The sequence below is a fragment of the Caretta caretta genome, chromosome 3 (genome assembly GCF_965140235.1).
Source record: "Caretta caretta isolate rCarCar2 chromosome 3, rCarCar1.hap1, whole genome shotgun sequence".
NCBI classification, from domain to species: Eukaryota; Metazoa; Chordata; order Testudines; family Cheloniidae; genus Caretta; species Caretta caretta.
In genome coordinates, this window is record NC_134208.1 from 155,102,236 (window position 1) to 155,119,847 (window position 17,612).

The following is a 17,612-nucleotide window of genomic DNA, read 5'->3' on the forward strand; positions in this document are numbered from 1 at the left end:
TGTCCGCACGCGAAACGATTGTCTGCTGTTGCTTTCATGGAGGGAGGGGCGACTGACGACATGTACCCAAAACCACCTGCGACAACGTTTTTTGCCCCATCAGCTTAACCCAGTTTAACCCAGAATTCCTATGGGCAGTGGAGACTGCGGAAACTGTGGGATAGCTACCCACAGTGCAGTGCTCCAAAATTGACGCTAGCCACAGTACTGTGGACGCACTCCGCCGATTTAATGCGCTTAGTGGGGACATACACAATCGACTGTATAAAATCACTTCTATAAAAATCTACTTCTATAAATTCGAACTAATTTCGTAGTGTAACATACCCTTGATAGGTCAAATCTGCCAGGCTTCTGCAAATAAAATTGTCTCTTTTGTAACAGCACAGAACACAAGTACTGCTATTTTACTGAAATCAACTCAATTTTGGCCCCAGATGGTTTTAAGGAGAAGTAACAACCATTACCACTACCATTCCGTACATCTGTTTGCTTTATAGCCCGGTCCTGACCGTGTTCTAACAGCAGCATCTATGTAAAATCTGAGGCCAGTTTTAGATTTGGTAACTTAATTTAGGAACTTTCCATTTTTGACTGAAATAAACTATGTGCCACAATGCATTGTTCAGTTCATCTCCCACATCACAAAACTACTAATGAACTTTCGTACCAATATCAGTTTCTACGAAAATCCACTGTAAACTTCAGAGCAGTGGACAATAGTCATGGCTCTGTTTCCTAGTGCTTCAAAAGTTTTTAATCCGTAAGTTTTTGTTTGTTATCCCTCAGAACAGATCACAGGGTTCTTGAAAACCCAACAGGTTACTCACTACTGTTTCAAGGTTAGATCATGCTCTTTCTTACTCTGCCTAGCAGAGGACTAAAAGGGGAAGTAAGACTCCATCCCTTACTCAGCCAACCTGAACCTTGGGTCCAGTGTAGAGCGCAGTCAATATTTCTTGGATATTCCTCCCATGGGAAGTGGGCAGAGAGGGGCTTGGAGTGGGCGATACTATGGCTCTGTCCTCTGCCTCCACTCACTGACCAAAGTAGCTGGCCAGGTACGAGAGGGGTGTAAGCTGCACTCTCTCAAGAGCTTCAGTAATTTACTTCCCAAACTTACTCCTCCAGAATGGGGGAGGGGGAGGGTCATGGAGAAACATCAGGGAAGGAATTGTGACTCTGGTATGTCTAGTTTAATTCATTGAACTAAAAGGAACTAAGGCCACTACTTCTGAATGTGAGTATCCAAACTAGGGTTTAATGTGCTTTAACTAATGCAATTAATATGTGCACCTAGCATTACTCAGATTAACCTTTTCAACTTGCCCTAATCACAATTCCCTTTCCAGGCCTGCTCCTGGGATGGAGTTGTCACATCCTGACCCTTATTCCGGGCTGAGTCAAGGTTCAATCTGGACTTTAGTAATTTTTTTCAAAGAGTTCACAGGCTAGCGAGTATGAGGCGGAATTTGTTTGAAAAGAAAAAAAACAAAAACCAGCAGAGGTTAAATTAGTCACTATGAAAGACAATATGAAAAACGGTCAATTCCCTCTTTTCTACCCCGTCCGAAAATATGAAAGTAAAGGTACATGCTAAACTAAAGGACAATTAATAAGTAGGTCAAATGCCACTTTTGGAGCATATGCACTACAGAAGAAACTCTGAGTCAAATATTATGGCAAGATTTTAAAGACAATTGGATAACCGGAGAACCAAAATATCTGTAGCTATGCAGACTAAGATAATAAGGATATTCGTATTTAATAATTCCTGGCATAAATTCATCATGTGCTGGGGTCAGGAAGGAATCTCCTTTTCCCATTGTAAATCTGCTAGATACATTACAGGGGAAAGTTTTTTATATTTAAACCCTCCCCTCCCCCACCCTTCCTCTGATGCACCATGTACTGGCCAGTGTCGGATTAGATGAATCAGTGGGCTATTCTATTTATGGCTATTCGTAGGTAGATATGATACGGGTCAGATTCTCCCACCCTTACTCACAATGAGTGGCATTGTGCTCCACTAGTAGACCGTAGGATGAGTAAGTGTGGAAGCGTTAGGATGACAGAATTTGTCTGTAAATGAGGGAAAAACCCACAACTAACAAGGGCCAGAGAAAAGTTTCTTTTGCGGCTTAAAGAGGCAGAACCTTTGCTTACTAGGGGACCACTCAGAACGTGAAATATGTACCTTCGCTGTTAACAATTATTGAAGCAGTTCCAGTAGCAGCATCCTCAGTCTGACCTACAAATTCTAAGAAAGGGAAAAGTTACCATATGTATTATTTCAACAACAGTATGTGATGCAGTTTAACCTCCCATAACCTCCAACACTTAAAAATGCTAATAACTATTTCACGTGTAACAATGCCAAAGAAGCTTAACAACAACAAAAGAAGTGTTAACTTACACCCACAAAAAAGCAAATGTGAGTCCAACGTTCTTTAATGTAGCTATGTCTCTGCTTCAATGACAGCATTCTTTTATCCAGTGAAACAACAGATTCTAGGCTGGAGAAAATTAAAGCACTGAAATAATACAGCATATTTCCCCCTCTTAATTCTCTGTTGATTTACATTTCAGAAGGAACGGCAGCCTACATTAAAGAAGATGGAAGATGTCGGGAGGTTGTACATTTCCTCTTTGGATTAATCCATTCCGTTAAATTATTATAGGCTGAGCTGGTATTATGTGGCCTGTTATTATGGTTGCCCAACACTTTCTGCTACAAAACCCAGTTTTCAGTTACATATAAAACTTTGCCAAACATTAACCGTTTGGAATGAAATTTTCCATGCCAGGTGATTGCCTCTGGCTGATTATTATTATTTTTGAAAATTTCAGTCAAAATGATGGTTGTTAGCAACTCAGAGCTACATTTGAGGGATGGTCCCGCTCAGCTCCTTACAGCCCTGGACTAGAGTAGACAATGCTCAATGCAGATGGAACTTTTGGGGACAATCGCTGCAAGGGTTTAGTAAGTTTCTACTGTGAATGTGTGTACTGCAATTTCTCAAAGGCTTAGTCCTTGGCCAAGTTTGGTTGGATATTCACAAGGGATGGCAAAAGGCCAAACCAAACCAAATGAAACCACCACAATTTTTTAACATAGGCAAAGCAATGTACTTTGCCCTAGCCTCATTCTCAGAAACAACTGGACCATTCTGGGCTGAAATTTTCCAGAAAAATTTATCCTGAGGCTGGTACCTGGCATGGAAAATTTTAACTTGAACAGTTAAAGTATGACAAAGTTATTAGTAACTGAAAATTGGGTCTTATAATGGGAAGTGTCAAGCAACTTAACCAAAGGCAGTACTAGCAGCCCTGCCTGTAACTGAGATAGAGAGGGAAACTAGGATTTAGAGACTTCCTCAAAAAAAGTGCATTTAAAAATGTGGCTGCACTCTGAGATATGTAAAAATAGCACTGCAGGGTTGGACTGTTATTACTTCGTTATAATATATGGATCGAATGTACTCCGTTTACAAGCAAAAAGATATTTTCCTTAACTGCCAGCCCTGCAAAGTTAGCCTGGGATGTGAGAATCAAGCTGGATTGTTCACTTCTCACACATCATCATCAGTAACTGAAGTGCTAAAGGCTGGTGAAGACAACTGCGCAACCTCCCTGTCCAATTATGCCTTCAGTGACACTTGCGCATCCCCACTGCTTTCAATTGGGACTTACTCAGTAGTTCTGTTGGGGCCTGACCCAACATCCACCGAAATCAATGGAAAGACTCCCATAGATTGTAAGATGCTTTGCATCAGGCCATTGGTGATACACAAGAAGAAAGCAGCAAAGCAATGCAAGTTTCTCACTCTCTCTTAGCCATGTTGGCTTTGCAAGGCTAACAGGAGTAAAAGACAACAACAATTTACTTTCATCACTGACGTGAATAGATATGACTCGGGACACACACGTATGCCAAGTAAGAAGGTTCCATTTGTATAAATTCACATTACAGAGTAGAACCAGACCACACTTTAAGGCGGGACTAGTGTCTTTGTAGTGACTTTTACGAGACTAGAATTTTCTCTGTCTTTGAAGTCTTTCATGCCCTGACAATGATTTAGATCCTGCTATTTCCTGCTGTAAATCAACATTGAACATTTAGGCTAAAAATTAAGGGCAAAATTTTCAAAAGTGGACACTAATTTTGGATGCTTCAATACTTGGGTGCTCAAGCTGAACCTCATTTTTCAGTCATGCTAAGCATTTGCAACTCTGATAGACTTCAAATGGAGTTGCATGTTCCCAGAACCTCTGAATGTAAGTCTCTGGGTGCCTCAAATTGGGCATCCAAAATTAGTGGTCACCCTTGAAAATGTTGGCCTAAAGATTTAACACAGGCCATTTCAAACCAGACTGGACAAAATAATGGCGAACACACTGCAGAGAACCATTCTGCACCAGAATGGGTGTGCGAATTAGACAACCTAACCAATCTAACCTTCCACCTCCTCCATCTCTAGTTTCAAATGTTATCTAAAAAATTAACAAATTATTTTTTTAAAACTGAAATTTTACCTGTAGAAATCCCATTTCTCTTGAAATTTTCAATATAATCATTGCCAAACGAGTCCTTCCCAACCTGCAAAGACATTATGTACATTAAATCTTTTACAGTCCACAAACTGATGTAATTCAACCATCATACACTAGACTTTATTTTACAGCTCTTTTATCTCAGTTACTTGATCAAATAGCATTTTACAGCTCTCTCCCACCTCTAAAACAAAAAGCACATCACAGATACAAACAAAATTGTGCACCTTTCACACTCACCTTGCGTCACTGGTGTGACGTTGCACTCTACATGATTTTATGAAAATATGCTAATGAGTATGAATATAATGTAACTGGAATATGCTTCATGCAAAAGGTCTCTTGTAAGATATCATTACAAATCTTATAATCTACTGAGTGTGGTCATCCTATTTGCATAAATGTATCACTCTTGTATCTGAAACTAGAAATATGAAATATAACTCTGAGGTCCTACTGTAGTTATGCAAAGTGTGGGCTATTAATGGTGGTTTGGAATCCTGATGGCTCCCATCAACTAGGACAATTGACTGTGGATGGCTCTGTTTGCTTGCAGGCCTTCCTGTGAGTCAGGCTGGAAGGAATGAGGGCTTGAAGTCTTACAGTGACATGTGATCATGTCACCTGAACTGGAATCCATCTTTAACCTGGTGCTTTTCCATTTAGAAGGAGGGGTGAGAACCCAAAAAGGGACAAAGGATTCCTGTCTTATGCAAAAGATATATAAGGGGTTGGAACAGAACAAAGGGGGTGGCAGTCATGAGAAATCCCCTAGCTACCACCTGAGCTGAAACAAGGGCTGTACCAGGGGAAAGGATTGTGCCTAGACTAGGAAGGCATCCAGTCTGTGATAGAAGCTTACTGGAACATCTCTGAGGGTGAGATTTCATCTGTAATCATTTTCTTACTGTATTAGGTTTAGACTTGGGTGTTTTATTTTATTTTGCTTGGTAATTCACTTTGTTCTGTCTGTCATTACTTGGAACCACTTAAATCCTACTTTTTGTATTTAATAAAATCACTTTTTATTTATTAGTTAACCCAGAGTATGTATTAATACCGGGGGGGGGGGGCAAACAGCTGAGCATCTCTCTCTCTCAGCGTTGTAGAGGACGAACAATTTATGAGTTTATCCTGTATAAGCTTTATACAGAGTAAAACCAGTTTATTTGGGGTTTGGACCCCATTGGGAGCTAGGCATCTGAGAGTTAGAGACAGGAATACTTCTTAAGCTGTTATCAGGTAAGCCTGCAGCTGTTGGGGGATATGATTCAGACCTGGGTCTGGTTTGTAGCAGGCAAACGTGTCTGGCTCAAACCAGGCAGGGCACTGAAGTCCTAAGCTGGCAGGGAAAACAGACTCAGAGGTAGTCAAAGCACATCAGGTGGCAGTCCCAAGGGGGTTTCTGTGATCCATCCTGTCACAACTGGCATTATAATTCATTCATCCTTCTAACAGTAAATTGAGTATTCAGTGGCAAAAATCTACATTAAGAAAGAGTTATGGTTGCTTGGTGAAAAAAGAAAAGGAGTACTTGTGACACTTTAGAGACTAACAAAGGTGCCACAAGTACTCCTTTTCTTTTTACAGATACAGACTAACACGGCTGCTACTCTGAAACTGGTTGCTTGGTGGCACATTATATCCTTGCAGAATGCTGAGTTGAGCAAAACTCAAAATTCTGAAAACCAGGAAATGCACAGTTAAGGTTGCCCATGCCCCAATATGCCCGATTAACATACAAACATTTATTCTGCTATGTCCACCCTTGCTGAAATGTACAAACACTTCACCCCTTTTTACAACCCTTTCACTCTTACCCACACGATTCCCTCTAACATGCCACTGTAATAACAAAGACAGTCCTTGCCCCAAAGAACTCACAGCATAAGTTATTTGGTGGATGTGTGCAGGGTTTATGTATGTGTTGGGGTGCATTGGCACAGCTTTGGGCTGCAAGGTCGGGGTCCACTGGCAGAGCTAGGGTTTCAGGGGGATTAGGGTGCATTGGCAGTGCTGGGAAGGTTAGGATTGTATTGTATTGGACTGTTAGGACAATAGGAAGGTTAGGGTTGTATTGACAAAAGTTGGGGGTGCAAAGGGGTTGGGATGTACCAGCCGAGAAATGGGGTGTAGGAAGGCAGCTATAAAAATAATATATAAAAAATGGAAGACAGGGGAAGTTGATAGTATAAATAAATATAAATCAGAAGCTTTAAATCAGAAGGAATTGTAGAAAACTGGTAAGGGAAGCAAAGGGATACAAGGAGAAATTTACGGTCAGCAGTGGTAAGGCCAACAAGGAGTCTTTTAAGTATATTAGGAACAAAAGTAATCCTAACAATGGTATCAATCCATTACTAGATGTAAATGGAACAATTATCATGAATAATGCAGAAAAGGTGGAAGTGTTCAGCAAATATATCTGTTCTGTATTTAGGAAAAATAAAAATGGTGTAGTAATACATGAGAATACACTTTCCATTCCACTAGTATCTCATGAGGATGTCAAACAGCAGATACTAAAGTTTAACATCTTAAAATCAGCAGATCCAGATAGTTTTAAAAGAGCTGGGTGAGGATCATAATGTTGGATTTGTATAAGTCTTGGAACACCAGGGAAGTTCCAGAAGACTGGAAGAAAACTAATGTTGTGCCAATATTTAAAAAGGGTGAACGGGATGACTAGGGTAACTATAGGCCTGTCAGTCTGACATTAATTTAGTTGGGGTTGGTCTTGCTTTGAGCAGGGGGTTGGACTAGATGATACCCTAATCTTCTATGTTTCTATGATCTCAAGGCAAGATAATGAAGAAGACGATATAGGACTTAACATAAAGAATTAAAGGAGGCTAATATAATTAATGCCAATCAACATGGGTTTATGAAAAATAGATCCTGTCTGTCACAGAGTATCCCTTCACCTAGCCGGTGAATACCGCAGCCTAAACTGTTCCTGTGGTGTCTTAGCCACAAACACACACAGACTGATTCTCTTTCACCATGTTGCATTTAATCTTCAGTGTCAAAGCATAACAGAATGTACCACAAGTTTACAGCAGTAGGAGTTTTCCACACAGTTCTCTTTTCTCTCCAAGGTGCACCCACTGAGCTCCCCGTAATTCCTGTTCCTTCCAAACATATCCCCCCCGTTACTGAACCAATTGCCTCATTAGCCCAGCAACTGCCACCCAAGCATCAGTAATCCCAAACAGAAACTAGTTAATTGACTTCAATTCAACCTCAGTGACAAAGGTGCCAACGTTAGTGCCCTGTCATGCTGTCAAACTAACTCAATATCTTTTTTTTTTTTAAATGAGATTGCAGGTTTGGTTGAGAAAAGTAATAGTGTTGATCTAAGAGACTTAGACTTCTGTAAAACATTTGACTTGGTACCACATGGCATTTTGATTAAAAAACTAGAAAGACAAAATTAACATGGCACACATTAAATGGATTGAAAGCTTGTTAACTGATAGTCTCAAAATGTAATTGTAAATTGGGAATTGTCATCAAGTGGGTGTGTTTCTAGTGGGATCCCGCAAGGATTGGTTCTTCGCCCTACACTATTTAACATTTTTATCAATGACCTGGAAGAAATCATAAAATTACCACTGATAAAGCTTGCAGATAATATAAAAATCAGGGAGTGAAGGGTAAATAATGAAGATGACAGGTGGCGGATACAGAGTGATCTGCATTGTTTGGTAAACTGGGTTCAACTTCAAGCAAATAATATGCATTTCAATGTGTCTACATGGAAAAGTATACATCCAGGGAAAAAGAATGCAGGCCATACTTACATTATGTGGTCTCTATCCTGGGAACCAGTGGCTCTGAAAAAGATTTGGGAGTTCTGGTGCATAATCAGCTAAACATGAGCTCCCAGTGTGATGCTATGGCCAAAAGGGCTAATTCAAGCCTTGGATGCATAAACAGTGGACTCTCAAGTAGGCGAAGAAAGGTTATTTTACCTCTATATTTGGCACTGTTGCAACCACTGCTGGAATACTGTGTCCAGTGTAGGGGGTCCACAGTTCAAGAAGGGTATTGATAAATTGGAGATGATGCAGAAAAGAGTCACAAGATTTATTAAAGGATTAAAAAACATAATTTTTCGTGATAGACTCAAAGAGTTCAATCTATATAGTTGAACAAAGAGAACGTTAAGGAGTGACGAGATTACAGTCTGTAAGTACCAACATGGGGAACAAATATAATAGTCTCCTCAATCTAGCAGAGAAAGGTATAACATGATCCAATGGCTAGAAGTTGTACATTTTTAATGGTGAGAGTAATTAACCACTGGAACAACTAATCCAAGGGGTATGGTTGATTCCCCATCACTGGGGGGGTTTAAACCAAGATTGGACATTTTTCTGAAAGACATGCTCTATTATTTTGGGGAAGTTCTGTCGCATGTGTTATACAGGAGGTCAGGCTATATGATCATGATGGTCCCTTCAGGCCTTGGAATCTATCAGTCTATGAAGGAATGTTGGGGTACAAGGTGGTTGGGGTACAAGGTGGTTGGGTGTACTGGCAAAGCTGACGGGTGTAGAGTGGTTGAGGTACACTGGCAGAGCTGGTGGATGCCCCTCACCTGAGCGCCAAAACACTCTCCCCTACCCTCCCACCCATGACCATTATCCCCAGTCCTGTCATTGCAGTCACAAACCTCTCTCCCCGCTATTCCCTCATTCTTCTGCTTCCAAAACTCTCCCCTTTCCAGGAAACATTCACATGTCTAATCAAAGTATTTGGGGAAGAAAAAGTACTTTCCTCACAAACAACACTGCCACCCATGATTCTCAAATTGCAGTAACCCCCGGCCACTCACTGCTTTGGTCTTAGGAAGAGGTGTCACGGATCCACAGGATCTGTGTTAGACCCCTGCTGTTAAACAGTCCTTTGGACCCCTTCAGTGTGCCAGACCCCCAAGGGGTCCTAGTCTTCTTTAGGGGCAGATCATGTGACCTCAAGATCTCCACAACTGAGGCCAGGTCTACACGAAAAAGTTAAGTCAACCCAGCTACGTCCCAAATGATGTAGTTAGCTGACCTAACCCCTGATGCAGACAGCATTAAATCAATGGAAGACTTCTTCCATGGACATAGCTACCACATCCCAGGAAGGTGAATTAACTACAGTGACAGGAGAATGCCTCTGTGGTTAAGTGATAGTGAGTGGCTATGCTGAGCCTCGAAGCTACAGCACTCCTGTTTCACACCATGAGCTCTGCCCAGTGAATCCAACTGAGATAGATTCCTGTTCAGAGACTTTTTACTCTCTTCAGAGATCAGTGCACCTCAGCAAGTATTTGTAATGACACCAGGCAGCCTTTTCAAAACAGAGAAGGGTTTTATTAGTCAACTACAAAACACTGCTGGAAAGTCCTTAGAAGCAAAGGTGAAGACAGAGTTCAGACTGGCCAACCTCAGGGCTCTACCTAGCCAAGCTGCTGTACAATCCATTTTGGCTCTGTCTCCCTCTCTCTGTCTGTCAGTTCCAGGTGAAAGCTCCTGTCGCGCTCTAAAGGCCAGTCCTAAATACCTGACACCTTTCCATCCTTTGTCTTCCTCCTGAAGGACCCCCTTTTGAGTTTACATGTTCGCCTGCTGGGGTTTCCTGTTGCTAGAGGTCAATTGTTCAGTCCTTGGGGTTCCCATTTTCTTTCTGGATATTTCATTGATATGAGTGTTTCACCCAGCCCTTAATGACCCATTCATATCACTCCACACAGTTACCGGACCCAAGCACCTCATGTCTCCTGCTCTGCCCCAAGACCATCTTAACCCTTCTGCACCCCCTGAGTAACAATCCCTAGTCAAGTAAGTTATCATGCATAACAATATTACAGAAAATTCCCACTTCATCACAGGGGGATTGTGATAAATTTATCCTTAGTTATGTTAATTGAAGGTGAGTTCACAGCAATCAATCTCAATGAGGTCTGTCGGTGATTTATCCTGTACCTTTCAGTTTCACAGTACAAGGCAGTAGAAGGAAACCGTTTTAGGGAGAGCTATAACTCGGGAACCCCACAGTTAAATAACCCCAAGTCTGACACACTAACACTACCCTGAACCCCAATGAGGATCATCAAATTTCAAAGCAATCATTTGTAACCATTTGGATTGTAGAGCACTTACAAGAGTTGAGCTTTAAAGCTTATAAAATGGCGGGAATGGAAACCCTCCAGATGTTTTTCCTATATCGGCACATGCACACTTCAAAAAATTGTACATTTTCTTAAATACTATTCTCAGTTTGGGCCCCCAAAGACTTAGTGAGTGCCATGCATGCACTACCTTGGGTAAAACTCAACAGAGTGAGACCACATTGACCAGCATCAATATTTATTTATTTCTAGCTCTGTGCAACAAAAACCCAACCCAACCCAACCGACCAAACATTTCAAAACTTTTTTTAAAATGTCTATTTTGGAGGGAATTATAGGTCCAGAACCCTTGGATCAAACAACTCCAAATTTGGGTCACCAATTCTACTCTGCACTCTCCTGAGGCAGACCGTATTTCAAAGGAATCTGACTAAGCATGTCAGTTTTGGAGGGCTTAGAAAGGGGATGACCTTGAAACAGAAGTAGTGATGCAACCTTAAAGATTGCATCACTATAATTCTATCCTGCACTTTTAGCCATTATTCAGTTTCAGACTGAAATAGTAATAATAATAATTCCATTGTTCTCTTTAATTGCAATCCACATTTTGAGTTTTAAAATATCTTTCTAGCTCTAAGTCTCCCCCACTGCAAAAATATCAGGTGTTACTAGAGAGGCCACTTGTCTGGTATTAAACCAGATGGTCCTCTTTTTGAGCGGTTTGTCTCTCACTGGTAGTGGGACAAAAACGGATGTGGTTTTGTCCGGTATCAGATGGAGGACAACACCCCGCCCCTCCAGCTCTTAAAATGGCACCCCCCTGTACGGCATGACCTTGCAAACACCATGTGTACAAGGTCATGCTGGCAGAGGCGGGGCTGCATGCTCCTAAAGATGGTGCTTCCCGTGCGGCGTGACCTCACATGCACAATCAAACTATCAGGGGCATGGTCATACCTGCAGGGTTGGGCCCATGCCGTTGCTGGAAGTACTGGAATGTCCAGTGTTCTGGGAAGGTATGAGTGGCCACCTTAGGTTCTATACATTTTAAGTGTATAGTCTGGAAAGTGAGTCTGTAAACATGTTATCATAGGATTCTATATTTATTTTCCCTCTGGACTTCCAGACCAAATGCACTCAGTTTACAAATCAAAACATGATTTTTATTTCAACTGACGATGCTGAAAACTTTAAATAGGGTTTGAGAGTCAAGCTGTGCTCTTTTCTGCCTCTTACATCATCTTAAAGAGAGTCTGCAGTTGGAACTAAGCTTATCATTTTGAGTAGCTCTGCAGGGCTCACAGGAATAAACACTTTTTTTCAGTACATTAAGCAAATGTAACTCAAAAGACACACAGGGAACACATGTGGAGAAAGAAAAAGTGTCACTTTTACATGACCTAAACCCACATGTTCCATATTTATAAAGCCAATGTAACTTTTAATTCATCCAGTTGGGCCTATGTATTCAGCAGGGTCAGTTTCTACATGTCAGCATTGCTGTGTTGTTTGTACTCTAACTTCTGAGAGAGCAAATTGTGGTCTCAAGTCCCACACCAGAAACTGGGCAGCATTAATAGTGCAATTCAACCTTAAATGTTACTGCATGAGTCACCCTTCAAATAAGTTGTTAAATAAAGATCTGTTCTTCCCATCCTGGTTGCTGTCTAGTGGCCAATAAATTGGGCAAAGAATTGGGAGATAAGCCCAGTGTCCTAGCCAATGGTCTTTTTGTCCATGACACAAGTGCTATATTCAAAACTATGTTTGAGCAAGTGGTTGCTTTCTTGTCTACTGTGAGGTAAGTATGTACCTAAGCTCTGCAAGATACCTTGAATACAAGAAACACTATATAAAATCAAAATCTAACCACACATTTAAATCATAAGATGATTCTCTTCTTTTACTCATCCCATTGTACAGCCATATTTTGAAGTGCACTTCCATTTACAACATCTGCAAGAGATTTATCTTAAAATGTCACTAGGGACAGTCAATGTCTCTAAATAGCAGTTTGTAAGGCAGAAAATTGGTTGAGGACAGTCTAGGTCAGATGAAGTTAATGCTAATAAGTAGGACAAGCATGTGCTCTGGTTTGTGAGGGTGCATACCCATCGTTTTCAAGGAGGTTTGCAATTTGCAGTATTTCTGAATCACTGATTATTCCTGGATAGAATCTGTGGTCAGGGACCTCATCAAAGTTATCCACGTCTTTGTGACCTAACAATTGTGTTATTACAGTGTGCTTTATCTAGAAATAACCATGAAGGCTTCTATGAAGCTCAGCTAGTGCACAAGGCAATAGCTACACACTTACTTAGTCATGGAGGCATTTCACAGCTGTTCTCCAAAGGCTGGATTGACTTTGTATTCCCTTCAACTTGCTGGTTTCAATCTATAAAGTCTATAAAGTTAGGGTCCTGGATATCTTAAAAACCTGCATCTCTTGCTACTCAACTGTCACAAAAATTGAGATGGGGGGGGGGGGACTTTTGTTTACAGCTCCTAGATTTGTACATCTTGATGCTGAAAGGAAGGTGTTCTTGGTGGACAGCCCTAGACCATCAGCATCCATGTCTGTTTATCTTCAGTGCACTGTGTAAGGCTCATCTATTCATTCAGGCTCTGCCTTCAGGGAGATGTGAATATGGGGCATCAAGATCATTTTAGAATTGAGTACATTTAATTCGACATCATCAATAAATGTAACATATTGTTTTTAAATGTTCGTTATGTGTGCTCAGACCCTGCTAGATTGAATATTTTATAAATAGGAAAACAAACACATTTCTTGGTCTATTGACTTGCAGAAGATACTGTGTACTGAAATACTGTTTCTTTATTCCAGAATCACTACATTTATATCCCTTTCTACTAGGCTTGTAGCTACAGTGTTTGATGTAATTCACACTCATTCTTATTCACAATTTTTCAACATGTGCTTTCGCTGGCTTGCCATCAGTATTTTTCCATGTGCCATCAGGAGGGTTGACATCATCACAGATGAAATTCTAGCAGTCTGAGAGTCAAACTCAATCTGTACCTGCAAATTAATTGTATTGAAAAATATCTTTGCTGACACATCTTTTGTTCCATCTGTTCAGTGTGCTAAATTCTGTCATTAACTTTTTTTGGAGAGTGTTTACTCTTTTTCTTGCATAGGGAATGCAACCAGTTTTTGCTACTAAAAATAACAGAACTAGTAATGTGGAGAAAAACATGGCTTAAAAGGTGATTACATACTCTGAGCTGAATTATAGATGCAGCTACACTTTTATAACAAAGTAAAGGTTCAATTGCACTGTATTTTTTCTAAGTTGGGCTCACAGACCAATCTGTATGTTTGAACTGCTAGGAACTATAAAAAGGAAAGACTATATAAATGGCAATACAGTATTTCCTTTTTGAGAAAAAAATCAAATGCAACTGGGACACACAAACAGAATTTAACTCATCAGCTGCAGACCAATGACATCAAGATTAGAGGAATCAGCTAGGATCATCCCAGGACAGCTGCTAAAAGTGAAACAATCAAGACCTATTCAGAACACATCATTTCCCTCTCCCTCCCCCCCACCTCGCTCACCCCCACCACCTGAACACCTTTAATTAAGATTGTTAAGACTCACTTTTTTTGTGGTGGCCAATAAAGAAAGAGAAAGGATGAGCTTCAGGGTAAGGTAGTAGCCTGGAACTCAAGAAATCTTAGTATATTTTCCAGTTCTGCCACAGGCTTTCTGTATGACCTTAGGCAAGCCACTTAATCTCCCTGTCCCTTAATTCCCTATCTGTAAAATGGAGATAATTATTAATTTCTCCCACCCTTTGTCTGTCTCATCTTTGGGGCTGTGACTGTCAGTTAGTATATCCCTCTACACAATTGATGCTACTGTGATACATATAAAATAGCAGCAGCACCCACTGCTAGAGATATGCAGATCAAAAGACAGAAAGCAACATGCCATTTGTCATTCAGAGTGGGTCAGGGTCAGTGGTTGGTATTGAAAATAAAATTCCACAGCAATTTATGGTATCCATGCTGCTCTTTATGTGGATCCATTATATTCATAACTCATGACACTTATTTTTCTTCACAACATCATATTTTTACTTGTAAGCTGAGAAAATATGACCTGGAATCTTTGAGAGAGACAATAAAGATGGAAATGCATGTTAAGATGTGCACTGAAGAGACCAATTAAACTGACACAAGTCAGACATTTTTCCTGCTGGACTGCAACACACTGTCTTCTGACAGTGGCCAGTGCCAGGTGCTTCTGAGGGAATGAATAGAATAGGTAATCAAGTGATCCATCCCCTGTCGCCCGCTCCCAGCTTCTGGCAAACAGAGGCTAGGGACACCATCCCTGTCCATCCTGGCTAATAGTCAATGATGGAGCTATCCTCTATGACTTTATCTAGTTCTTTTTTGAACCTTGTTATTGTCTTGGCTTCACAACATCCTCTGGCAAAGAGTTCCACAGGTGTGAAGAAATACTTCCTTTTGTTTGTTTTAAACCTGCTGCCTATTAATTTCATTTGGTGGCCCCTAGTTCTTGTGTTATGAGAAGGAGTAAATAACACTTCCTTATTTACTTTCTCACACCAGTCATGATTTTATAGCCCTCTATCATATCCCCACTTAGTCGTCTCTTTTCCAAGCTGAAAAGTCCCAGTTTTATTAATCTCTCCTCACATGGATGCTGTTCCATGCCCCTAATCAGTTTTGTTGCATTTTTCTGTACCTTTTCCAATTCCAATATATCTTTTTTGAGATGGGGCACCCACATCTGCATGCAGTATTCAAGATGAGGGCATACCAGGGATTTTTATAGAGGCAATATGATATTTTCTATCTTATTATCTATCCCTTTCCTAATGATTCCCAACATTCTGTTTGCTTTTTGGACTGCTGCTACACATTGAGTGGATGTTTTCAGAGAACTATCCACAATGACTTCGAGAGTGGTAACAGCTAATTTAGACCCCATCATTTTATATGTATAGTTGGGATTATGCTTTCCAATGTGCATTACTTTGCATTTATCAACATTGAATTTCATCTGCCATTTTGTGGCCCAGTCACCCAGTTTTGAGAGATCCTTTTGTAGCTCTTCGCAGTCTGCCTGGGACTTAACTATCTTGAATAGTTTTGTACCATCTGCCAATTTTGCCACCTCACTGTTTACCCCTTTTTCCAGACTGCTGGGAGACACCACTATTTACCTCTCTCCATTCTGAGAACTATTTATTCCTACCCTTTGTTTCCTATCTTTTAGTCAGTTACCAATCTATGAGAGGACCTTTCCTCTTATCTCAGGACAGATTACTTTGCTTAAGACCTTGTCAAAGGTTTTCTGAAAATCTAAGTACACTATATCCACTGGATTCCCCTTGACCACATGCTTGTTGACTCTCTCAAAGAATTCTAGTAGATTGGTGAGGCATGATTTCCCTTTATAAAAATCATGTTGACTCTTCCCCAACAAATCATATTCATCTATGTGTCTGACAATTCTATTCTTTACCACAGTTTCAACCAGTTTGCCCAGTACTGAAGTTAGGCTTACCACCCTGTAATTGCTGGGATCACCTCTGGAGCCGTTTTAAAAAATTGGTGTCACATTAGCTGCCCTCCAGTCATCTAGTACAGAAGCTGATTTAAATGACAGATTACATACCACACTTAGTAGTTCTTCAATTTCACATTTGCGTTCCTTCAGAACTCTTTCGTGAATACCATCTGGTCTTGGTGACTCATTACTGTTTAGTTTATCCATTTGTTCCAAAACCTCGCCTAATGACACCTCAATCTGGGACAGTTCCTCAGATTTGTCTCCTAAAAAGAACGGCTCAGGTTTGGGAATCTCCCTCATACATCTTCAGCTGTGAAGACCGAAGCAAAGAATTCATTTAGTTTCTCCACAATGGCCTTATCGTCCTTGCGTGCTCCTTTAGCATCTCGATCGTCCAGTGGCTCCACTGGTTGTTTAGCAGGCTTCCTGCTTCTTATGTACTTACAAAAAAAATTTGCTGTTACTTTTTGAGTCTTTGGCTAGCTGTTTTTCAAAATTCTTTTTTTGGCCTTCTTAACTATATTTTTACACTTCATTTGCCAGGAGTTTTTGCACCTTTCTATTTTCCTCACTAGGATTTAACTTCCATTTTTTTAAAGGATGCCTTTTTGCCTCTCACTGCTTCTTTTACTTTGTTGTTTAGCCACTGTGGCACTTTTTTGGTTCTCTAATTATGTTTTTTAGTTTGGGGTATACATTTAAGTTGAGCCTCTATTATGGTGTCTTTAAAAAATTTCCATGCAGCTTGCATGGATTTCACTTTTGGCACTGTACCCTTTTAATTTTTGTTTAACTAACTTCCTCATTTTTGTGTAGTTCCCCATTCTGAAATTAAATGCTACCATGTTGGGCTGCTGTGGTGTTTTCCTTGCCACAGGGATGCTACATCTAATTATATTATGGTCACTATTACCAAGCGGCTCAGCTATATTCACCTCTTGGACCAGATCCTGTGCTTCACTTAGGACAAAATCAAGAATTGCCTCTCTTGTGGGTTCCAGGACTAGCTGTTCCAAGAAGCAATCACTTAAAGTGTCAAAAACCTTTGTCTCTGTATCCCATCCTTTGGTGTCAGGTACCCAGTCCATATGGGAATAGTTAAAATTCCCCATTATTACTGAGTTTTTTATTTTTATAGCCTCTCTAATCTTCCTGAGCATTTCACAGTCACTATCACCATCCTGGTCAGGTGAACGGAACTATATCCCTACCATTATATTCTTATTATTAGAGCATGGAATTACTATCCATAGAGATTCCATGGTACATTTTGGTTCATTTAAGACTTTTACTTCATTTGATTCCACACTTTCTTTCACATATAGTGCCACTCCCCCACCAGCATGACTTGTTCTATCCTT

General features: G+C 40.5%; 1 protein-coding gene across 3 annotated transcripts in view; it reads right to left on the reverse strand.

The window, feature by feature from the left end:
- Positions 1–17,612, reverse strand: part of RBKS (ribokinase) — a 112,981-nt gene that overhangs the window by 57,603 nt on the left and 37,766 nt on the right. For all 3 annotated transcript variants that reach the window (XM_048843436.2, XM_048843438.2, XM_048843437.2), the window contains exons 3-4: positions 4,537–4,600; positions 2,198–2,260 (exon numbers count right to left, since the gene is read on the reverse strand). In XM_048843436.2, the coding sequence (XP_048699393.1) occupies positions 2,198–2,260; positions 4,537–4,600 (127 nt within the window). The remainder of the gene's footprint in view (positions 1–2,197; positions 2,261–4,536; positions 4,601–17,612) is intronic.